Raw genomic sequence first — 23,373 nt, 5'->3', positions numbered from 1 at the left:
GCGTGGGGAACAGAGCTGCATTGGGGAACAGAGGTGGCGTGGGGAACAGAGCTGGATTGGGGAACAGAGCTGGACTGGGGAACAGAGCTGGACTGGGGAACAGAGCTGGCGTGGGGAACAGAGCGGATACCAGGCACTCCTGTGCTGTGGTCGAGAGGCCTGGAGAACAGGGTCTGTGGCAGCTAGCCTTGTGGGCTGACAGCAGGCTGAACACTTTCCCCAGCCCACTTGTCCAGCTCCTCTGGGTCCTCCCTGCAGCGGAGTTGGGGGATGCGACCCTGCCCCCCGCCAGGGTCTAAGACCGGAGGCCCTAGGCACTCAGCGGTGTGACGTCACCACAGCCCTGGTGTCAAGTTGGGCATGCTCCAAAGCCATGAACCGCGGGGAGGAATTGGAAGGAGCTGTGGCTCGGCAGTCGGTGCCCGTGCCCCTCGGCTGGTACATGTCTGCAGAACAGCCTACCTGACGGTGCTTCTGGTCGTCCTGTCCTTGAATGGCTGGAATAAAATAACTTCTCTTTTGAGGAGCAAACGTCTGAAATTTCCCTGCTGCTTTCTCGCCCACAGCACCCCCTGGTGGCAAGGTCTGGGCATTGCAGCATGCCTGGTCTCGGGGGACAAATGGGATTTCCCGGCAAATGAAGGGAGACCCCACGGGCCAAGCATCCCCACCCCAGACACCAACGGTGGAGAAAGGAGCTCAAGGTAACAGACGCCGGGATCTTGCCATGTGATAGAATGATTTATTAGAACAAATTCCATGACAACTCATATAAAATAACCGTTTTCTGAGAGACATCCATGAGACCACCTGAGGACACACATACAGAAGTACCTCCAAGGAGCCAGACAAATAAGTTACCGAACCCAAGTCGAAGGCTGGAAGGGGGGGGAACAGGAATTTGTGAATAAAAAAACGTGTACAGCAATCACTGAGGGTGGGTGCATGAGAACGGCCACTGTTTGTTCCCAGGGGACAGGCTGTGGGCAACAGTGTGGGGGGCATGCAGGAGGCCGGGGGGGCCCAGCGCCGCCTCCGTGTGGACACAGCAGGCTCGAGGGGGGGGCCCGGCAGGGAGCCCACCACCACTCACACACACACGTAAACATCACGGGGGGGGGGGCACAGGACCCATGCACGCGACTCCACGTCAGCTAAATGTAAACACAGAGACGCACATCACCCGTGGCGGCCCGGACTCACCCACTGGCCCCAGGCCCCATCCCGCAATCGCCACTCACACAGGTACCAGGCACGGTGCAGAGCGACCCGCCCCCACCTGCCACAGCCCACGGGCTCTTTGGCTTAGAGGCTCCAGAAACACCCCCCCTGCCCCGGGGGTGGGGTGCTCTGCCCACCCGGCGTGTTCCCAGCTGAAAGAACCCTGAGAAGGCAAGACTGTCCCTGGGGGCCCCTCCCTGCCCCCCACCCCCCACGGGACCAGGAGCACAGCAGCCTGCAGGGCCCCGAGCTGGCTGCAGACACCCCAGGAATGCCCACAGCATCAGGCAGGACGGGGGTGAGGCTGGGGGAGCGGGTGCAGCCCAGGGAGCTTCTGGAAGCCTGGTTTCCCGCCCTCTCGGTCTAGTGCCCCCCTCCCTCCCCCAGCCCCCAGCCCAGGACCACAGGAAGCCAAGTGCAGGAGCCCGGCCTCCGTGGCTGGGCGGAGCTGCCCCACGCTGTGGACACGCGCCTGGGCGAGCCGTGAGCCTGGGCGCACGTGTCCGCCACGGGCGTGCCTGTGTGCTCGGCCCGCGTGGCCGCAGCCTGCACGCTCAGTGGGCTTGGCAGTTGCATTGGCACCAAAGGCTTGAAGTAGTGGGGCTCCCGCCCCAAACGCCTCCACAGGCCACATCCCTGCCCCAGGACCCCGACCCCGGGGCAGCGGGGAGCTGCCCGGCCCTCGGCAGAACTGGCTGTGAGTGCGCTGGCCGGGGGCACCCTGCCCTCGAGTCCCGGGGCTTCAGCAGCCCCTCCCGGCTCCGTGTTTGGCACTGAATGACCGCCCCCACCCCCGGCCCAGCCCCTCTTCCTCCGCCTGGCCCCGGCCAGCACACAGGGACGGGACACGTAAGCCCACGGGAGCCCTCAGCAGAACAGCCGCCCCCAACACAAGAGGCGGGGCGAGGGCCTTCCAGGCCCGGGGGCTGCTGCAGTGGCCCAGGCCACTCTTTCCTTAAAAGCTAAAGACAGAAATAACAGCAGTGGGGAGGAGGCGGGGTACACACCTGTGACGCGGGCCCTTGGCGGAGGCCACAGCAGGAGCTGGGCCAGGAGGCCAGCGGGGGTGGCCACAGGGGCTGGACCGTCCAGCTGGGGCGCCGGCTGGGAGCTAGGGAGGGTGTGGGCACAGAGGCACCTGCCCACAGGGTTATGGCACGTGGGGGGTCTGTGGCAAACCGTCCGCAGCCGGGAAGGGCCGTGGCGGCAGACGAGGGGTGCCGAAGGTGCTGGACCCAGGGCACGCGGAGGCCGCCCCGGCCCCGGCCGCCTAGATCAGGAACCTCTCGGCATCGGGGAGGAAGTCGGGCAGGAAGGCAGGGTCCGGGAGGCCCGGGGACCCGCAGTTCGCCCGCTGTGGGAAGCTCCTCAGAGGCAGGGCCGAGGGGGGCGAGGATGGGCTCTGGGCAGCCGGCCGGCCTTTCCCCAGCTGGGCCGAGCCCGCGGAGCCCCGGTTCCCGGTCAGCAGGTCCAGGTTCCCGCTGGGGTCCACGATGGCGTTGATGACTGCGGGGGCGGGGAGGGTCAGGCCGGCCGGCGGGTCCTTCCTGCCTCCCGGCCCACCCCGGGATCCCTCTGCTGGTGCCTCGGGCAGCACCTGGGGCCGCACCCACCTTCCAGTTGCTTCTGCACGCGCCTGAGTTCTTTCAGGATGGAGCTGATCTCCTGGAAGCGGGCGGGAGGGGGCAGATGGAGCAGGGCCGCCAAGGGGGTCACACCCCACTCCCTGCAGCCCGGCGGCTGGGCGCAGGCCGGCCCTCACCTTGTTGGACGTCTTCAGGATGGGCACCTCGTTCTCCGAGTTGATTCTGGCTTCCACCTCCTCCCAGGCACGCCCTGTGTTCTGAAAGAGGATCCTGCCGCCGAGGGGGGAGGCAGAGGACAGCGATGTGGAGCCCAGACACAGGCAAGCCCAGACCCCCCCCGCCTGGGCCCAAGGGGAAACACACCCCAGCGCCGGAACGGGGCTGGCTGGAGCCAGAGTCCCGGCCTCTGGGCCTGACGTGCGGAGGGCTGGGCTGGAGGCTGGGGTCATCCTGGGGCTCTGGTTCCCGGGAGCCGGGCATGCGTGTGTGCACGGGCACCCCCTGGGTGGTGTCCCCCCCCCACACACCGCTGCAGGTCCTCGCTGATGGGTGTATGTTCGTGTCTGTGTCTGAGGGGAGTCTGGGGGGCGGCTCCCACTGGCCACAGAGCTCGCAGGGCCCTACGCACTTCATCTTCTCGGCGAGGTGCTCCGTGTTCTCCCGGATGGCGTGGGACAGCTGGGACACAGGGTTCAGCATCAGGTTGTCAAAGATCACCTGTGAGGACCAGTGTCAGCATGACGCCCGGAGCCCTCCGGAAGGCCCTGCTCCCCAGGCACAGCCCAGCGCCCGGCCGGGAGGGCCCCGTGCGCGCAGCCAAGCCAGCTCTCTAAGGGGCGGGGGGGTGCCTGCCTCCTCGCGGCTCCGAGGCCGCATCTTGCTGGCGAGGGGGTCCTCACAGCAGTCGTTCATGTTCTGGTCCAAGTCTCGAGAGCTCAGGGAGCCAGGGGGCACCTTCTGGAAGTTGAGGCTGGCCTCGGGGATGCGCTGCACCAGCTGCGGACAAGGGCAGGTGGTGAGAGCCCTCCAGGGTGCGGGCATCGCCAGCAGGGGCAGACACCATGCCTCCGCCCCGACAACAGCAGGGCGACGGAGCGGACCCCAAGCCCAGTCCGCTGGGGGCCCCGGGACGCCCCAGCCCCCCAAGGAAGGCGGATCCCAGACCCCGTGCTTCAGGGCGGCCGTGTCGGGAGCCGAGCACGGGACGCAGAGCCTTGGTGAGGGCTCGTGGCTCGGACCGCCCGGGCACGCAGCTGTGCGGGGCGGGGCCGACGCGGCCAGGACCAGGGGACCAGGCCAGACCTCAGCAGGGGCGTGGCGGGGCGTACCTCCTCACGGGCGGAGATGGTTGAAGCAGGGGTGCTGGGCACGTTGCTGAGGGAGGGGCTGCGGGCGGGCCCCGGCGAGCCCAGCGAGTCGCCGTCCCCAGCCACGTCGTGGATCTCCCGGGCCAGGATGGCCACATCCTTCACTAGTGTCTGACTCAGCCTGCACCCGCAGGAAAGAAGGCGGGTCCTGTAGGGTCGTCCTGGGCGGGGCGCCAGCGTCGGGGAGGTCGGGGGGTCGGCAGCCTGAGGGAAACCTCCCCGGGCCGACCTCCCCTCTCAGGTGGAGGCAGGAGCCCTTCCCAAGAGGCAAGTGCAGGGTGAGGGGTAGGGGCCGAGGGCATGCAGCCGCTAGCCTGGCCCAAACTGTGCCCAACCGGCCACTGGCAGTGACAGACAGACAGGGCCCCAAAGAAGGCTCAAGTGTGCAATGCCCCAAGAAGGGTGGCAGAGGTGGGGCTGGGGCTGGGCAGGAAGGGCGGGCGGAGGCACCCCCATGCTCCAGAGTAGGCCACACCTTCCCTCTGGCCACCCAGGCCCTACTCTGCAGGCAGGGACACTGAGGCAGGGAAGGGGTCACAGACAAGGGCCAGAGGCAAGCAACGGGTGAGACAGGCAGGCGGAGACCAGGAACCTCCCCGCAGGGGAGGGAGGGAGGCCACGGGCGGCCAGGCTCCCAGGCCCAGCCCGGCCCCGCTCACACCCCACACGGGTTAGGCAAGCTTCCCCACCAGGCTCTCAGGCCACCCGGAAAAGGACAGAGGCCAGCAGGGACCAGGAGCACCTTCTACCCCTTAGTGCCCACGAAGTCCCCAGGCTGAGCGCTGTCCTCGAAGCACATCAGGTCCCCCAAACAGCCTGTCCTGTGGACTAGAGCCCTCGGCCCAGGCTGGGGGTGCAGGAGTCCCCTGTCACTGTCCACACCGCTCCCTTCACTCGAGGACGCATGAGCAACACCCTCAAGGTTCCTCGGCACATCACTGCTGCAGTCGCCCAAGTGACGGGGCCTCCAAGGCCCACCAAGGCCCAGCGACCACCCTCAGCTGTCCCAGCATGCTCGGGACGCCGCCCAGCCGGCCCTCAGGGCCTATCCTCTCCCATCGCCACCTGCAGCCCTGCCTGGCATGGCCACCCGAGCTCAGCCCCTCCCAGAAATGCTGAGCACAGCTGGAGAAAACTACCCCGGCCGGCCCCTACCTCCCCAGCAAGGCTGACCTGGGCCCCCTCAAGATGGGGGCCCCCCAACTGGGTCCCACCTTCCCTACGTCCAGAAAACACAGAAAGACGTTCCTCAAAGTCACGGATGCCAAATGGACGTGTGCCCTGCCTTAGCACCAGCCCCCACGTCCTCTCTCCGGCCCCCGGCACATCGGGATGCCCAAGCCTGCCCATTCTGGGGCAGAGGCCCTGAAGCCCACAGGGGCCCCTCCATCCCCCCTCCTCGCCTCTGCACGCCCCTCGCCTCTCTCACCCAGCAGCCTCCTTCCAGAACCCTCACTCTGCTCCTCAGCAGTCCGCCCCCTTGTCAGCCCTGTGCACCGCCCCCCGCGTCCTGGGAGCTCCGTCCCCGGCCCTCTTCAAGCCCTGCAGGTCCTCTCCACTCAACCTCCAGCCGCCATGGCCTCTGTCGCCATCTCTGTGTCTCCACCCCCACGGACCATTCTCCCAGGAACCACCTGCCTCTGGGTCACCTTTCTAGGAGGCTCACGGGCCCAAGCTCAGCATTCTCAGTACCAAACATTCACCATTCACCCATCCCCGGACTCCTCCTGCCCCTGCACGAGCCCCACAGAACCCAACCACTGTAGCACTGACCACTGCTCAGTGGAAGACCACTCCCCAGTCTCCACCACCTCTGCACCAGCCTCCCTGCTCCTGGCCTGGAAGTGACCCAGGAAATAACCACATGACAGTTCATCTTTAACAAAAATAGTACAGTTCTTCCTCATACCAGAGCACCCACACCCTCCTGGACAGATCTGCATTCATCCACCTGCCCACCCATCCATCCATCACCCACCCAATATCCACCCACCTATCCACCCAGCCACCTGATATCCATCTCATCCACCCACCCATCAACCCATCCACTCTTCCACCCACCTACCCAGTCACCCATCCATCCCTCCACCCACCCATCCATCCCTCCACCCATCCATCCATCACCCACCCAATATCCACCTATCTACCCACCCAGCCACCTGATACCCATCTCATCCATCCAACCATCCACCCACCCATCCACACACCCAGCCATCCATCCACCTACCCATCCACCCCTCCATCCACCCACCCAGCCATTCTTCCATCCTTCCATCCACCCAGCCGAACTTCCACCCACCCATCCACCCACCCATCCACCCACCCATCCACCCATCCAGCCACCCATCCAGCCACCCAACCATCCACCCAGCCATCCTTCCAGCCCTCCATCCACCCACCCACCCATCCATCACCTACCCAATGTCCACCCATCTACCCACCCAGCCACCTGATATCCATCTCACCCACCCACCCATCCACCCCTCCATCCACCCACCCGCCCACCCCAGCCACCCCTCCATCGACCAGCCCTTGCTGAGCTCCTTCGGGAAGAGAGTCTCCAGCCCAGGACCTGCCCTGGGGGTGCCCTTGGCCCCAAGGTGAGGGGCGCTCTGGCTCGAAGGCTCCCCCTGAGTTGGGCTCACCTGGCAATCTCAGCGATCTCTGCCGTCTGCACAATAAAGCCGTAGGGGTCAGGATCTTCTTCCTCATCGTCCGTGTCCCGGGGGATGGGGGCCCGGGAGCGAGTCCGGTTGGAGCTGCCAGCCCGCGGGGTCTGCGTGGCTGTTGAGGCATGGGAGTGTGTGTGTGTGGGGGAGCCATGGTGGGAGCCGTACTCCTCCTCGGATGTGGACGTGCAATCCGAGCCCTGCTGCCGGCGACGCGTGCCTTGGGTGCACGAGTTGTTTCCAGAAGCAAGAACAAAACAAAGCAGCGCTCAGCACCCTGTGGCAGCCCCGGGTCCTTCCAGACGAGCGCCCAGCGCTGCAGGACAAGCCGCGGCAGCTGCCCCCCCACGCCCAGAGGCCTAGCAGCTGAAGCGCCAACAGGTACAGAGCTCCACGGCTCTGGGCCACCACCAGCCCAGAGGCACGAGGAGGGACGGGCAGGAACGGGCAGGATCAGGGAAGGACAAGGACTGATGGGCAGGGATGGGCAGGGTCAGGGAAGGACAGGGATGGACAGACAGGGATGGGCAGGGTCAGGGAAGGACACGGATGGATGGGCAGGGAAGGGCAGGGTCAGGGAAGGACACGGATGGATGGGCAGGGATGGGCAGGGTCAGGGAAGGACACGGATGGATGGGCAGGGAAGGGCAGGGATGGGGAGAGACGGAGACGGATGGGGAAGGATGGGGAAGGACAGGGAGGGACGGGCAGGATCAGGGAAGGACAAGGACTGATGGGCAGGAACGGGCAGGATCAGGGAAGGACAAGGACTGATGGGCAGGGATGGGCAGGGTCAGGGAAGGACAGGGATGGACAGACAGGGATGGGCAGGGTCAGGGAAGGACACAGATGGATGGGCAGGGATGGGCAGGGTCAGGGAAGGACATGGATGGATGGGCAGGGATGGGCAGGGATGGGGAGAGACGGAGACGGATGGGGAGGGATGGGGAAGGACAGGGAGGGACGGGCAGGGACGGGCAAGGACGGGCAAGGACGGGGAGGGACAGGGACGGAAGGGGAAGGACAGGAAGGGACAGGGACAGAAGGGGAGGGACGGGCAGGGACGAGGAGGGACGGGGAGGGACGGGCAGGGTTGGGGAGGGACAGGGAGGATTAGAGAAGGACAAGGACTGATGGGCAGGGATGAGCAGGGTCAGGGAAGGACGGGGAGGGACAGGCATGGTCAGGGAAGAACAGGGAAGGACAGGCAGGGATAGGCAGGGTCAGGGAAGGACAGGGATGGACGGGCAGGGATGGGCAGGGTCAGGGAAGGACAGGGATGGATGGGCAGGGATGGGGAGGGATGGGGAGGGATGGGGAGGGACGGGCAGGGACGGGGAGGGACGGGCAAGGATGAGGAGGGACAGTGACGGAAGAGGAGGGACAAGCAGGGATGGGGAGGGACAGGCAGGGTCGGGGACGGACGGGCAGGGTCAGAGAAGGACAAGGACTGATGGGCAGGGATGAGCAGGGTCAGGGAACGATGGGGAGGGATGGGCAGGGTCAGGGAAGCATGGACAGGGATGGATGGGCACGGATGGTGAGGGACGGGGACGGACGGGCAGGGACGGGGAGGTACACGCAAGGACGGGGAGGGACAGGGACAGAAGGGGAGGGACGGGCAGGGACGGGCAGGGATGGGGAGGGACGGGCAGGGTCGGGGAGGGACGGGCAGGGATGGGGAGGGACGGGCAGGGACAGGGAAGGTCGGGGAGGAACGGGGAAGGACAGGCAGGGTTGGGGAAGGACAGGGAGGGACGGGCAGGAACGGGGACAAAAGGCGAGGGACAGGGAGGGATGGGCAGGGTCGTGGAGGGACGGGCAGGGACAGGGACAGATGAGCAGGGACAGGGAAGGACGGGGAAGGGCAGGGAGGGACGGGTAGGGTTGGGGAAGGACGGGGAGGGATGGGCAGGGACGGGGCCGGAAGGGGAGGGACGGGGAGGGATGGGCAGGGACGGGGACGGGCAGGGATAGGGAGGGATGGGCAGGGAAGGGAAGGGACGGGGAAGGACAGGCAGGGTTGCGGAAGGATGGGGAGGGACGGGCAGGGACGGGGACAGAAGGCGAGGGACAGGGAGGGACAGGCAGGGTCAGGGAGGGACGGCAGGGACAGGGAGGGATGGGGATGGACAGGCAGGGATGGGGAAGGATGGGGAGGGGCAGGGAGGGACAGGTAGGGTCAGGGAGGGACGGGGAGGGACGGGTAGGGATGGGCAGGGACTGGGAAGGACGGGGAGGGACGGGGAAGGACAGACAGGGTTGGGGAAGGATGGGGAGGGACAGGCAGGGATGGGGACAGAAGGCGAGGGACAGGGAGGGACAGGCAGGGTCCGGGAGGGATGGGCAGGGTCGGGGAGGGAGGGGCAGGGTCAGGGATGGATGGGGATGGATGGGCAGGAACGGGCAGGGACAGGGAAGGATGGGGACGGACAGGCAGGGTCAGGGAAAGACAGGCAGGGTTGGGGAAGGACAGAGAGGGATGGGCAGGGTCACGGACGGGCAGGGACGGGGAGGGATGGGGACAGACGGACAGGGACGGGGAGGGACGGGGATGAACGGGCAGGGACAGGAATGGATGGGGACGGACGGGCAGGGTCAGAAAGACGGGCAGGGTCGGGGAGGGAGGAGCAGGGTCGGGGAAGGATAGGCAGAGATGGGCAAGGTCGGAGAGGGACGGGCAGGGATGGGTTGGACAGGCAGGGTCAGGGAGGGACGGGCAGGGATAGGGAGGGATGGGCAGGGACGGGTTGGACAGGCAGGGTCGGGGAGGGACGGGCGGCCTGGCATTTCCACGGGCCTGAGACTAGTCACCCCGTGGGCAGAGGCCGTGTCCTGTGGGGAGGGTCTGTACCCATCAGATGGGAACCGGCAGGACTGGTGGCAGGGAATGGAACCCACGGATACCCCAAATCAGGGTAGACCTCCCCACGTGGATCAGCCCCAGGCCTGGGGGGACCACAGAGGGTGGCTGGGCTCGGCCCTCACAGCCCCCTCCCTTGACTGCCTGGTCTGGGACCCACTCCTCGCCCGCCCTGCTCTGAGGCCCCGGGCGGCAGCACACACACGCCGCCAAAAAGAAGGGAGGGGCAGTGGGCTGGCACCCAGCCGTGGTCCCCAGCCCTCCACTCTTCTGTCCCGCTCCATCCCTTCCTCCAGCAAACCGGCCCTGGCACTCCTCGCCCCCCCCCCCCCCGCAGCCCGGAAGGCAGGGAGGGGGCGCGTCTGCAGCCTCAGCAGGGCACGCCCGGCGCCCTCCAGCCACCCCGGGCAGGAGACAAGCACCAGCGACCACAGCACCGTCCCTCGGCACCCCGCCCGGGGCTGCGTGGGAGACTGACACGGCCTCCCCCAGCACCCAGCCCCCCAGGGGACAGCGCCAGGGCAGAGTGGGCAGCCCCAGCCTGCTGTCCACAGCCACACAGGCCCCCACCCGCGAGTCAGCAGGAGCCCCTCCCTCCGGGCTCGCTGGAGGACGCGGACCCGCGCACGCTCGAGGAACCCGAGTGTGTCTGTGCAGACAGGCCTGCCCGGGAACGGGGGCTCCTCTAGGGCCAGAGTCGGGGGGCCCCACGGCCGTGCGTGGGGCTGACCCAGAACACTGCGGACCCACCGCCCTGGCTGACGCGGCACTCACTGGGTGAGGAGTATCGGGCACTGCCCGGGCGGGCCCTGCTAAAGGGCTGGCGGGGGGCCGTGGTGGTATTGGCAGCCTTCCTGGCGGCGGCGGCCCGAGCCTCGGCCATGACGGGTTTACGGCCAGTGCAGTACAACTCGACGCTGCGGCCAGAGAAGCCGGCGCGGGCGGGGGCCGCCTCGGAGTCGCTGGGCCCGGTGAAGGAGCCCGCCCGCTTCCGGGGCATGGCCAGGATGTCCAGGCGCGACAGCTTCTTGGCCTGCTCGGGGGCTGGCCGCCCCGCCGGCTCAGGGTTGGCCGGGGGCCCCCGTTCGCCATCGGCCGCCTCCGTGTCCGAGGCATCCCCCAGCCGGGCCCGCCTCAGCCGGGAGGCCCGCGTGGGCCGAGGGGTGGACAGGCTGTTGGAGCGGGTCAGCACCTGCTGCGCCTTCTGGGCCGAGCCACGGCCCTGCTCTTCCCGTGGACCCGGGGATGGCGCTGCGGGTGCCGGCTTCCGGCGAGGCCCTGGCCGCCCCGCCCCAGGGGCCACGGGGGCCTCGTGGTCAGAGGTGACCGTGTCTGCGCCAGGCGGGTGGGCCAGGCCGGAGCCTCGCTCTTCGTCAGGCCAGTCCGAGGATGCCCGGGCCCCGGCGCCACGCCGCGCAGCCAGGCGCCTCCCCAGCTCTGCACGGGCCACGTCCGTGGGGCCCGGAGCGCGACGATGCTTGTCTGAGAGCCGCTCGCGGGCGCTGTTCGAGGAGACGCTCCCCGGGTCCTGTGCTGCTGGTGGGCACAGCGGCTTCTCCTTCTGCGGCCCCGCGGGCTGGGGACTGGTTGGGCTGGGCCCGTTCTTACCACTGAGCAGGCTGACTGTGCTCCCTGTGTCCACGTCAGAGTCCCCGGACAGGGAGTCGTCTGGCGGCCCGGGGGTGCTGCCCATCGGGCCCTCTGCCTCCTCCGTGGACTTGGAGAGCAGCCGGGCCTCCAGGGCTGCCAGGGCTGTCTCTGTCTCCTTCAGGATCAGGTGGGTGTCCTGGGGCTGCAGGTCCATGCGTGAGGCCCGGGCGGCAGCCAGGTCCTGCAGGAGGGGGTGGCTGGAGATGCGTGGAAGCTGGCCGGGCGCTGGGGGGCCACCAGCCGGCTCCTTGCTGAAGCTCTCCTGTGCCACCAAGGCCGGGGCAGGGCTCTCGGGCTCCGGGGACTGCTCTGTCCGCAGCTGGATAACCCTCCTCCCGCCGGAGCTGACGGACACGCCGTCCCTCGCCACCCGCCCTGGGCCGTCCACCTCCCCTGCAGCCACTGATGGCTTCCTGGGGAAGGCTGTCTCCGCGTTCTGGTCCCCAATGAAGAACGAGGCGGGGGCTGGCTCTCCAGGGGCCCTTGGCGAGCGCCGGCCCTTTGTCCACGGTGGTCCCTCCTGGGGGCTCCTGCGTCTCTCTTCCTGCGGGCCCCCACCCAGCTCGGAGCCCCGCCCACCGTCCGACCCACTGGCATCGCTGAGGCTGTCAGGCTCCAAGTCCTCCTGGCCCAAGAGGCAGCCGGCCTGCTCACTGCCTGGCTCCGGAGGCCCAGGGCCGCTCCTCTTGGTGGCCTCGAGGCCCCCAGGGCTGTCTGCGCGGTCACTGGGCAGCTGTGGGAGTCGCCGTCGCTGGCGCACAGGCAGGGTCCCCTCCAGCTCCCCCGCTCTGTGCCCAGGGCTCTCCCCTGCAGAGACAAGGGCGGCCTGGTTGGAGTGGCCACCGGGCCTGCAGGCCCTCGGTGCGCGCCGGGAGCCTGACCCTCCTCCGGACTTGGCTGGCACGCACTCACGCCCGCGTGTCCGGTGGAAAGCCTGGGCCCACCCCCTCCCCGTGGCTGAGCCTGAACCACTCACCTGCCAGGCCTGGGTCTGAGTAGCTGTCGGCCAGGCTGGCCCAGCGGGACACCCATTTCTGACCCCCAGGGGAGCCCGGCACCGGGAGGCCCTGCGGAGCAAAGGACAAGCGTGTGTCTGCAGCACGGAGCGGGAGGAACCCCATGGAGACCCTCACCCGTGGGGACAGCTCACCCTAACCCCTGGCCCCAAACACGCCATCTCTGGACCTGTGGCACGGCCCCCTCCCCCCCCACCCAAGAAACAGCCAGGAAACCCCCCGCTGCACTCCTGAGCTTACAGAACCCCAACGTTAACTACCTAACCTGAGCCCGGTTCGGGGGCCTAGAGGCCAGCAGCTGTGGCTCGGCCCAGCCCTGCCTGTGGGCACACGCCCAGGGGCCCCACTTGACTTGGGACCCGTCCTCAAGCCCTCCATACAGGGCCCCAGCCACCTGCCAGGTGGGCACACCCCTCAGGGAAGGTTCAACCCAGCCTTGTATGAGGCATCCAGCGCAGGCGAGACCATAACCTTCGAGCTCATACAGGACCCGATGATGGGGTCCCAGCACTCCCCAGGGCAGCGTGCCTCCCACTTACCTGGAGCTCCCCTTGGGTGGCTATGCCCACCGACCGGGAGGCAAACTCCTGCAGGAGCGCCATTCGCTGGGCGACCCCGTCACTGGCCTCGTCTCTGTCCCCTCTGATGACCGGACGGAAGGTGGCCGAGGATACCCTGGAGAGCTCAGGAGACTCAAGTACCCCAAAGACCTGGAAGGAGGGATGGCCAGGCCCTCGGGTCAGAGCCACGCCAACCCCGGCCAGGCCCCCAGCCCCCTGCCCTGCAGACCTGGTCGATCATCTGGCGGGCCTCCTCCACCTCCGGGTCCTGCCCCTCTGTCTCGATGGTGTAGGTCCCCGCATCGCTCAGGCTGTCGTCCTCATCCTGTTTGCGAGCCTTGCTCAGCTGGGGGTCGGCAGGGGGCGGTGGTGGGGTCACAGGGGCCACGGGGCTGGCCCCACGGGGTGTCTCAGGGGCCGGTGACGCTGGGGATGCCTTGTCAGGGCCGGGCCGGGTGGCCGGGGAGCCCTCCCGCGGACACTGGGCCATGAAGTCCTGGGCCAGACGGGAGCGGCGCCCCACGCTGCCAAAGGGTCGCACAGAGCCCCGGGAGGTGGGCGAGGGGCCCCCCAGGCGCTCCTCTGTCCTCTCCCGCTTGAGTGAGCTGGCCCGCTGCGGCACCGAGCTGCCGCCTGCCCCCCGCGCCGAAGCAGGGACGCCGGAGCGGTCTCTGTCCGCCGGCCCGGGGCCTCGGCGCTTGTCGGCCTTGGGGTCCCCCGGAGGGGTGTGTGTGAAGGACTGGGAGCGCTTCTTGCGGGGCGTGTCCTGGTCGAAGAACTCGATGACGAAGGCCTGCTGGTTACGCAGCAGCTCCTGGGGGTCCCGCTTCATCTGTCTGTGCAGCCGCACGTGCGCCCCGCTGCCCTCCGCAGGGACCCCGGCCGTCGCCACCGCTGCCTTGGCCGCGGGGTCCTCCGAGTCGCTCTGCGTGCCGTCCTCATGCTTGTGGCCTGGGGGTGGGGGACCCCAATGCATCAGGCCAAGGGAAAGGACGCAGCGACCTGGGGGGAGGGGAGCCTCTTCACCCCCTGCCCAAGCGGTGCCACGAGGCTGGGGACGTGGTACCCACGGCGCACGGCACCCGGCACACGCGGCCGAGATGCGCACCGGGAACACGCCCAACTGCCCCAACTGGGGAGGCAGGTCTCTGGCAATTAATTGCAGGCGGGAAATCAATCGAGCTGGTGAGGGCGCCCCACCGGGAGGCGCAGGCGCGGTGGTGAGATCACGGCCCGCCCAGCACTCACCCTTCAGGGTGCGGGTGTGGACGGGCAGGTCACTCTTGGTGCTGTGACGGTCATCCCCGGGGCCCGCCCGGCACAGCAGGCTCGGGTCACTCTGCACCAGCCAGTCGGCCACCTTGGTCTCAGCAGACACAGCCTCCACGGGTGTGGCCTCCTTGTCTGGGGGCCGTCGCTGGCGCAGCGAGAACTTGGTGACGTGGTCCTTGATCTTCACCTTGCCGGGGCTGCAGTCGTCAAACTCGATGGTGAAGGAGGCGTGGCTCTGCACCACGGGGGCCGTGGCGGGTGCCTCCTGGGCCGGCGCCTCAGGGGGCCGCGGCGGCGGCGGCGGGGCCTCCTTTGTGGGGATCTCAAAGTAACTGGGCTCCCGCCTGAACGAGAAGCCCTGAGGCTCCGCCGCTGCCCGGAAGCCAGTCGTCCCTGGGAGCTCCCCGTCCTGCTGTGCCGGCTCCTTGGGCCGCTCTGGGTGGGTGGGGGGAGAAAACGTGTCCTCGGGGGCTGCAGGGTGCCGACCTTGGCCCGCCCACCTCTACCAGCACAGCCAGCTGTCTCCCCTGGAACCGGCATTTCCAGCCCGGCCACCCTTCAGAAGTGCCAGGGGCCTCTGGGACCTACCTGCGTAGGGCTCCTCCTGGCGCCGGTCCTCGGGGGGGCTGCCGCTGTCGTCCTCCCCCCACCAGGAGGGCTGCCCATACAGGGGTGTGCGGTAGGCCGCCGACTCTGCTCGAGGACAGGGAGTTCGACCCTGGGTCACTGGGGCCCCAGCACAGACAAGGAGGGGAGACCCAGGGCTGGGAAGGCGCTGGCTTCTGGAGGGGTCCTGGTGTCATGTCCCATCTCAGCCCGGGGCCCTGCCCGAAGTGCTCCAACTTCACCACTCCAGGCCCATTTCCACATCTACGGCGGGTGATGCTCGCTGCCCCCAACCCGCCCAGGCCTCCCTGTGCAGGAGGCTCTCCTGGGGCAGCAGGGTCCTCAGCGCCCCCACCCTGGGGCAGGCAACCCCTCCAGCCCTGGCTGAGCCCACGAGGGCAGCAGGACAGGAGTCCACGGCCAGGCGCGTCTCTCTCCAAGGTCTGGAAGTGGCTCGGGCCACAGAGGGGCGACCCTGACAGCCGGGCCCCACCACAGGCTGACCAGACCACACGGGGAGCAGGGGGCAGTGCACACGGGTGGGCATGTCTCGGGCTGTGCAGGCGTGGGGCACCCGGATGCCTGAGCCCACAGGAGGGCAGGTCTGTGCTGTGAGCCCAGAGGCTGAGAGGCAGGGCGAGGGCCGTGCTGGGAGGGGAGCGCGACCCAGAGCAGGCAGATCAAGGGGAGCCACGGGGGAGGCCGGGGGGGCGGCAGGCCTGTGTGCACACCCCTCCTGGGCCCCGCTGCAACACTACCCTTACCTGCCCCTGGCCTCCGGTCCCCCCTCTCCGGCCTGGGACCCAAGGACTCGCAGTAAGGGGTGTGCTGGGGCAGCGCTTCGCCCTTCCTGGGGGCCGGGCCCTTGACGCTCACCTGCAGCTGGCTGGTATACTTCTCGTGCTGCGGGCAGGGGGGCCGGGGGTGAGGGCGGGGTCGGCCCCAGGAGGACACCCAGGGCAGCCCGCTCCCTCTTGGTCCGGAGAGGGCCAGGACTGGCCCCGCACACCATGAGGCCTCCCTCACAACACCCACGGAGGAGACATCCTGAGGCTCGAGGCTGGGGGTCCTCGCCCAAGCCTGGAGGGGCGGTTCTCAGGACCACACAGCTTCCAGGAAGGAGCTGGGGTTTGCTTGGGGCAGGCAGCAGTCATCAGAGGTCACACGCAACCCCCACCTCAGGACCCACCAGAGAAGGGTGGAACAGGCCCTGGGCCACGGGGGCAGCGGCTCGGGCCACGGGAGGTGGGGAACAGTGGTCTATCCGAGCACACCATGGGCGTGCACGCTTGTGTGCATGCACCCATGTACGGATGCGTGGAGTGTGTTTGTGCGTGCAGGGGCCCCACCTGGCTGAGCTCTGCAGCTGTCAGACCCAGGCTCACACTGCCCGTGTGACTCTGGGCAGGCTGCCCACAGCCCGCTTGAAAGACGGCGCTAAGGCTAGTCGCCCCCACAAGGGGCTCCCGGGTGAAGCTCTGGGCAGGGTCCCCCAAGTCGATGCTCCATGACTCCCACACAAACGAGCAAGGGGAGGGGAGACGTCCCACCCACCGTGGCCCCTGACCCAGGTCCCTCCTGCCCGTTCCCAGCTACCACCTGTGACAGCCTGATTAGGGTCCTCCTTGGCACCCCAAATGCCTCTGGGCCTCCCCTCCCGAGCTGGGTAGCAGCCTCCCCCTTCAGCCACCACCTGCAGCTGCATCCGCCTGGGGAAACGACTATCTTCCCCACCTGCCAGACCGGGCCGGCCTGCAGGACGGGCCAGGCCAGGCGCCACCGCCAGGCCAAGGGAGCCAGGAGGCGTGGGAGTGCTGGGCAGGAGGAGGGGTGCGGGGACGGTGGGGCCGCTTGGCCGCGTGCTGGCACTGACCCTGAGCGCCTCCTCGGGGACCCGGTGCTGCACGCGCTCCAGCACGTACATGTTGGAATGTGGCCGCAGGTTAAGGCGAACCCAGAGCAGAAGAGCCAGGCTGGCCTTTGGACAAGGGCCACGTGGTACAGGCATTCTCCGCAGCGAGAGGAGCAGACAGCTTCTGGGCAAGTCAGACTGACAGCCATGGGGCTGGGCCGCCCCCACACCCGCCTGTGCACCAGGCCCGTGTCCACGCTGCTCTGAGTCCGAGAAGCAGGACAGACGCTGCTCCAGATCACGGCACACACATGCCCTTTAACCCCTCAGCCGAAGTGCGGGGCAGGGCGGGCAGGTGATGTGCCCAGGAGCCTGCCATGCAGCTAGTTCCCAGCTCCCACCCCAGACCTCCCCTCGGCACCAGCCTCCCAAGGATCTGGGGTCGGGAGGGCCTCAGACAGCGGCTGGGTCCACACCCACAAGCGGCTGTGCCAACACGAGAGCTGGCCGAGGCGGGCAGAGAGGAGAGGACGTGCTCCTGCCACGTGTACGGGTCCCCAGGGCAACCAGGCTGCTCGGGGTGGAGGCACAGCCCCCGCTCCCGCATGCTCGAGCACAGAACGCCACGCCTGGGCGGCCCCCAGGCCACCAGGGACCCTGGGTCCCAGGGAGGGCTCACTCGCTCCTGGGACCCTGTGTGAGCTCAGACTGGGAGACGGGAAGCAGGTGCCCGTGACCGGGGCCTCTGTCGGGGGCACAGGGGCCGGGGTTCGGGCTGGAGCCCAGCCCGGGGTCATGCTGGCTACTCTGTGACGCCCGTGGGCCCCAGCTGTGCCCATGGAGGCCCCTACGACTGCCAGGACAACAGGACGACTGAGGCCAGAGGGAGGGAGCACGGCCAGGAAAGGATATCGTAGCCGAATCGGATGACGTCATGGAGCTTCAGCGTGACGTACTTCTGGTCCGGGATGCGCACGTCATTCACGAAGGTCTGCGGAGGAAACAGGTGGCGGGGCCCGGCCAGAAGCAGGTGGGGCAGCGACTCTGCGGTGCCCTCCTTCATACTGCTCTGGGCCAGCCACTGTCCCTCGGACACACGTGCACCCAGCCTCACCCCTGCAGGGACCACGGGACAGGTGACCGCCGAAGGCCTGGCCTCGTCCAGCACCCGGGACCCTGAAGTGGCAGCGGCCAAGGCACACCCGCGGGGTGGCCCCATGGCAAGGCTGGCCGGGCTGTGCGAGGCTGCCTGCTCCCCGGAAACCTCCTCCCTCCCCCAGGGGCTCTCACTGGCTGGCTACTGGACACTGCACTCTGGCCAGATCGGGGAGAGAGCCCCACACGCTCTGAGGGCCTTGGGGCAGGCCAGGCGACAGAGGAAAGACAGAGGGGCTCAGGCGCTGCAAGTGTGCCAGCGTCTGGTGGAAGGCACGAGAACCAGGGAGGACTGGTTTCAGGACAGAAGGGGGTCTCAGGGGCAGAGCAGGAGGGTGGGTCCACAGGGAGGGGTCCCAGGCCAGGGCTGGGTGGTGCAGAGACGGGGCAGCAGAGCAGGCCTGAGAGGGCTGGAACCCCGGCAAGCTCAGTCTGCACACGCTGCCGGCGACGCGGGAGTCCGTGAGCTCCTGCAAAGCAGTGGAGGGCAGCAGGCCCGGCATGGGGGCAGCCTGTCATCCCGTGCCCGTGGCTCGGCACTGCACAGGCAGGCGAGACTTGGCCCCAACTCTGCGGACGTCACTCAGGCCTCTGAGAAGCACACACCAGGCCCGCAGCCCGGGGGACCCTCTCAGAGCCCAGGCGGTCTGGGGGGCCAGTGCCCCATGCAGCCCAGGTTGGCGGAGGGGATGCTCACTCTCCTTGCAGCCCCATTCAGGTAGGGCGACTCTGTCTGACAGGAGGGCCGACAGAAGAGGGGTTCAGGGGCAGACCGCAGCAGAGCCTGAGACACCCCCACCCGGGAGCCCCGCATGGGAGGTGGTGAGGAGTGCCCAGCACTAGGCAGCCTGAGGCTGCTGTGGGACCCCCCAGCTCAGGATGGAGAGGGCAGACCTCACGAGCTGGGGGGGACAGGGCGGAAGGCCCTCCTCGGGCAGAAGGAAACCACACACCCACACAGCCAGACACCGGACCCTGGAGGGACCCCTCACCTGACCCCCTCCCTGCTCACAAAGGAGGTCACACATCCCCCAGGACATGGTATCCCAGCAGACAGCCTCATTTCTCAGCCTGCAGGAGGTCCAATGTCTCCCACCCTCCCTAGGGCCCTCTCCCCCCAGAACAGCCCTGCCCCACAGGGAGCCTCCCAAGGAGGCCATGGGGCCACTGCACCTGAAGGTGGCTTCCTCCCCACCTGAGCAGCAGATCCTGGAGGAGCTCAGGCGGGGACGGAGCAGAGGGATGTGGTCACGGAGGGGAAGGGGACCACAGCAGGTGGGCAGAGCTGGAGTGGGGCCCGGGAAGGGGGCGGGGCCAACATAGAGGGTAGATCACGAAGAGGAGTGGGGTCAAGGCGGAGAAATAGGCCATGATAAGGGGCAGAGTGCAGGAGCTGGGGTGGGGAAGACAGGTGGGGCTACTATGGGGGGCGGGGTGTCATGAAGAGGGGTGTGGCCATCACAAAAGGAGGCGGGGCCAGCAGACAGACAAAGGTCATGAAAGGGGGCGGGGCCAGCAGAGGGCTGGGTCGTGGCAGGGGCGGGGTCATGAATGGGGTGGGGCTAGCCGAGGGGCGGGGTCACGACAGAGGCGGGGCCAGCACAGAGCACCCCTTGCCGCTTGCACTCACCCCGTTCAGGCTTCCCAGGTCCTTCACCCAGTGCTCATCCCTGTCCTGATCGTAGTTGATGACAGCATGCTGCTTGTCCACGCTGCGGGACTGGGGACACACAGACTGCCCTCAGCTGGCCTTCCCTGCGAGGTGAGGCCCAGGAGGCAGAGGAAATCCCAGCAAGAACCCCATCCTCCACCCCACCGCACTGCCAACGCCAGCCAGCTGGGCCTGGGAGCCCACAAGGTCCAGCCCACGCCCCCACACCTTGGGTGTGTGTGTCCCAGAGAGCCCACCCAGGCTTGACTCGGCCAGCTGTCCCAACCCCTGGAACAGGCCATGGGGATTTGCTGAGATGCCAAGGCCAGGTCCGCCCACCCCACTGCTGCCACCCGGGCCCCTCGTTTTCTGCCCAGCCGCTGCAGCGCCAACAGGCCAGTGCCCCCCACCCTGGGTCAGCCGTGGGAGGGGGGGCACCTCTGGTCACCTGGGACATGCTGCGCACCCCCACGGCCAGGTGGGGGCAGGCAGAGCCACAGGGAGGACCGCAGGGCTGGGGGGGTCCAGGGACAGGCCTCCCCCCACTCCTGGGCAGCGCCACGGGCACAGCCTCCCCCCGGGCTGCTCACGCACGTGCAGGATGAACCTCAGACCCTACAGCTACGTGCCCGCGTGCACAGGGCTCACACGCCTCCTACGCACACCCTGCCACACACGGGCATGCTGAGCGCTGCCAACCTGTCCCCGGCCCCCAACCCTCTCAGGACCCCTCCCCAGGCCGGTCACGCAGCCCCCTCACACAGTCAGCCGGAAGAACACAGGCCAGTCCAGCACACCTCTCCCCTGCTAGGGCTCGTGGTGCAGAGGCCGGGATAGGGTCACGGGGTCGCACGCTCTTCGCGGAGGCCCCGCCAGCACAGGCCACCTCCTAGCCACGAGGCCAGCGGCCTTGGCACAGAGCGAACCACCGCCCCCCCACACCCACTCAGCCGACGCCCGGGGCATCTGGGTGGCCCCTGCATCCCCCTCTGGCCACCTAAGGAGACACAGGCCTGGGGACCAGCCCCTGGACAGGCCAGGAGAACCAGCCAATCTAGATGTCCAGACCTGCTAGGATGACAGCGCGGGACCCCGTGGACCTGCCAGACGGCGCCTCCACAAGACACCCAGACCCACCTGCAGAGCACCTGCGTGGGAACGACAGGGCTGCGCACCTGCTCTCCGCGGCCCGCCATAGGATGGCCCCTAGCCCATGAGGTGGTGGCCCAGGACCCGAGTCCCTGTGTCACCATACCACCAGGCTTCTCCGTTCCCACAGGTGAGTGTCCAGACCCTTCCTCCCCGAGGCGGCTGGTCCCCACAGAGCCCACTTTTTCCCTGGCTTCCAGGGGCGGCCCCAGCACCCTCCCAAGGACTAGAAGCCCCTGCCTCACCCAGAGGCCCAAGGACACAGCAAGGTGGGGGTGGGGGTGGGCTCTGGTCCCTCAGCTTGGCAGATGTGCCAAGAGCCCTGGAAGGCAGACGGTCGGGGGCAGGCTCGTAGGGGCTGTGCCCTCAGCCCCAGCAGCAGCCTGCATGCTCCAGCCCTGCCCGCACTCAGAGGCCCCAGGCAGCCAGCTGGATCCCCAAGGATGCCGCCGCAGTGGGGAACCTGGGGGGAGTGGCATGAGGAGGGAATGGGCCTTCGGTCCTCTGGAAGGGAACAGGGGTGCAGGGGCGAGATCATAGAGCAGTCAGTGGTGCCAGCAGGAGCCTCCCTAACACAGAGGCCACCCCTGGGCCTTCTGCCCCAGGCTGCTCGAGGGACACGGGTCAGCACCGCAGCCTGGCGTCGGCGTCTGCCCTGAGGAGCCCCCAGGACAGCCTGGGGGGGCTCCCGGTGCCAACGCATCTCCCAGAACGACAGCCTCCGACCAGGTGAGTCTAAGCTCGAGACCTACTGCCTCTCCCCCCAGGCCTCACCTCTGCCCCCACCCTGAATTCCTCACCCAGAGTTGGCACCCACGGCCAGACAGCTCCGGCCACAGCCTCTTCCCTGGGTGCCAGGCACCCCATCCTCCATCAGACGCCCCTCCCTGTCCCGGATGCAGGCTGGCCCAGCGCTCACCTACCCCCAAAGCCGGCCCGGCACTGCAGCCCCCCACTGGCCCTGGCCTGGGCCTCCCCGGCCCGGCACAGGCGGGGGACCCTGGCACACCCTTACCTGGGCCTCAGTCTCCCGGCTGCAGTGGGGCTGACAAAACCAGCAGCTCCCTGGGGGAGCATGAGTGCTCAGGCTCGTCTCACCCCGGCCGGTGAACCGCCCCATGGGCAGCCTCGTGTCCAGCCGGCAGCTGAGAAAACAGTACTTGCAGAGGAGTCTGGGGGCTCACCTCCTCCTGCGCCCTTTCCCAAGCAGCGCCCAGGGCTCGAGATCAGGCCAGCTGCCCACCTCAGCCCTGCTGGACACCGCGGGTGCCAAAGAGCCCCCCGTCTCTGGAAAGTGAGCCTGGGGGTGGGCTGTGGCCATTGTGCACCAGGTATCACACCGCAGGGGTGCTGCCGGCCTGGGAGGGGCACTGGGCAGGGGTATACCACGGGGCTCTGGCCAGCCCCACACCAGCACGCAGCGCGGTACGAGCCGGCCAGAGGCGGACAGGGGAGGCAGCAGCAAGGGCATGCTGTCCCTCAGGCTCAGACCCCACCTCTGCCAAGGAGTAACCCCCTAGGGAGGCTGCTGGGCTGACCTCCCAGCCTGAACAACTCCCTCCCCACCCGCAAGCCTCAGACCCCCAACTCCCGGACTCAGCCCAGCCGGGCCAAACCGGATTCCTCCCTCCCTGCCCACCTGGCCCTACAGCCTTCCCCCAGGAGGGCCCGCAGCTGAGGTTCCAACTGCAGCCCCTTGCCCCCAGGCACCCACTGGCCTTCCCCGTCAACCTACCCCCTGCAGCCATCTTTCTCCCATCCTCCCAGTCCCCGTCAGCCATGCCCATCACTCTTTTGCAGAAACTTCCTGAGGCTCCTGGCCAGCCTGAGAGGAAAGGCTAGCCTTGTCCCACGAGCCACGGGCCACAGAGGCCTCTCCAAACCTTCCTGCCCTGCCCTGGCCTGGCCAGCCCTCTGGCCAGACCGCTCTCTGGGTTTTGGAGATGCCATGCCCCTTCTTGGACCTGGGTCCTTTGCCAAGGACCACCCCCACCCACCCCACCAATCTTCTGGTCCTTGGACCTTGCACAGTGCCCCCCGACTTGCCCCTAGAGCCTGGGCCGCCCCCTCCAGTCCCCAGGCCCAGCCTCCACTCCCGGCCAGGGCTCTAGCACCAGGCACAGCTCCTACAAAACCCCCTTCCCAGATTGCGGGTAGCACCAGGACTGATGGGGAGCAGGCGGAGAAGGGCTCCAGGACCAGAAACCTCCCTCCCAGCCCCGACACCCCAAGCCAGAAGCAGACCCCAGTTCCACCAGGCCCAGGAGCTCAGGGGCTGGACACCCACCCAGGGAAGATGGAAGCAGCCCCTTAGCCCTGGATTTGAGACTTCACAGGACACAAAGCAGCTGTGTCCTGCACGAAGGGAGAGATTGTGGAACAGGGGAATAAAATGACCCTAACAAACTCTAAACATATAGATATTTGAAAAAGAGTCTAATTATACTCACTTTAAAAGGAACAAAGAAGTGCTTCCAAACTTTACGTGACTCCCTCCATGGAGAAAGCCCTGCCCAGGTCAGCCTGATCCTGGCAGCGGTCAAAACCCAGGGCTCTGGGCACACCCTCCCACCAGTCAGCACCCGGCATCACCCACGTCCACCGCAGATGGGCTCAGCTGGCTCGCGCACAGAGGGCTCCCGGCTTGGGGCTGTGGTCTCCGCGTGAGGACGCGAGCAGACAGACCCCGGCTGCTACTCCCACAGGTCAAACCGGGCAGAAGCGGGGAAGACACCTGTGCACAAGCACAGAGGCAT

General features: G+C 67.9%; 1 protein-coding gene across 8 annotated transcripts in view; it reads right to left on the bottom strand.

The window, feature by feature from the left end:
• Nucleotides 1–720: 720 nt before the first annotated feature.
• The window catches only part of CEP170B (centrosomal protein 170B), a 30,041-nt gene continuing 7,388 nt past the window's right edge, over nt 721–23,373 (bottom strand). For 2 of the 8 annotated variants that reach the window (XM_036113726.2, XM_036113698.2), the window contains exons 3-19: nt 19,448–19,537; nt 17,575–17,653; nt 16,684–16,742; nt 15,575–15,713; nt 14,793–14,930; nt 14,181–14,639; nt 13,162–13,934; nt 12,912–13,082; nt 12,333–12,423; nt 10,481–12,163; nt 6,820–7,063; nt 4,136–4,295; nt 3,660–3,803; nt 3,436–3,524; nt 2,984–3,077; nt 2,835–2,886; nt 721–2,727 (exon numbers count right to left, since the gene is read on the bottom strand). In XM_036113726.2, coding sequence (XP_035969619.2) covers nt 2,492–2,727; nt 2,835–2,886; nt 2,984–3,077; nt 3,436–3,524; nt 3,660–3,803; nt 4,136–4,295; nt 6,820–7,063; nt 10,481–12,163; nt 12,333–12,423; nt 12,912–13,082; nt 13,162–13,934; nt 14,181–14,639; nt 14,793–14,930; nt 15,575–15,713; nt 16,684–16,742; nt 17,575–17,653; nt 19,448–19,537 — 4,701 coding nt within the window. In that variant the 3' untranslated portion in view covers nt 721–2,491. Of the gene's footprint in view, nt 2,728–2,834; nt 2,887–2,983; nt 3,078–3,435; nt 3,525–3,659; nt 3,804–4,135; nt 4,296–6,819; nt 7,064–10,480; nt 12,164–12,332; nt 12,424–12,911; nt 13,083–13,161; nt 13,935–14,180; nt 14,640–14,792; nt 14,931–15,574; nt 15,714–16,683; nt 16,743–17,574; nt 17,654–19,447; nt 19,573–23,373 lie in introns of all 8 variants that reach the window. The other 6 variants (XM_036113720.2, XM_036113712.2, XM_036113705.2 and 3 more) reach the window with 6 other exon arrangements.

This window comes from Halichoerus grypus, chromosome 8 (assembly GCF_964656455.1).
Source record: "Halichoerus grypus chromosome 8, mHalGry1.hap1.1, whole genome shotgun sequence".
NCBI classification, from domain to species: domain Eukaryota; kingdom Metazoa; phylum Chordata; class Mammalia; order Carnivora; family Phocidae; genus Halichoerus; species Halichoerus grypus.
Note: the sequence above shows the minus strand (reverse complement) of the source record. Positions and strands in the feature narration are given on the sequence as shown.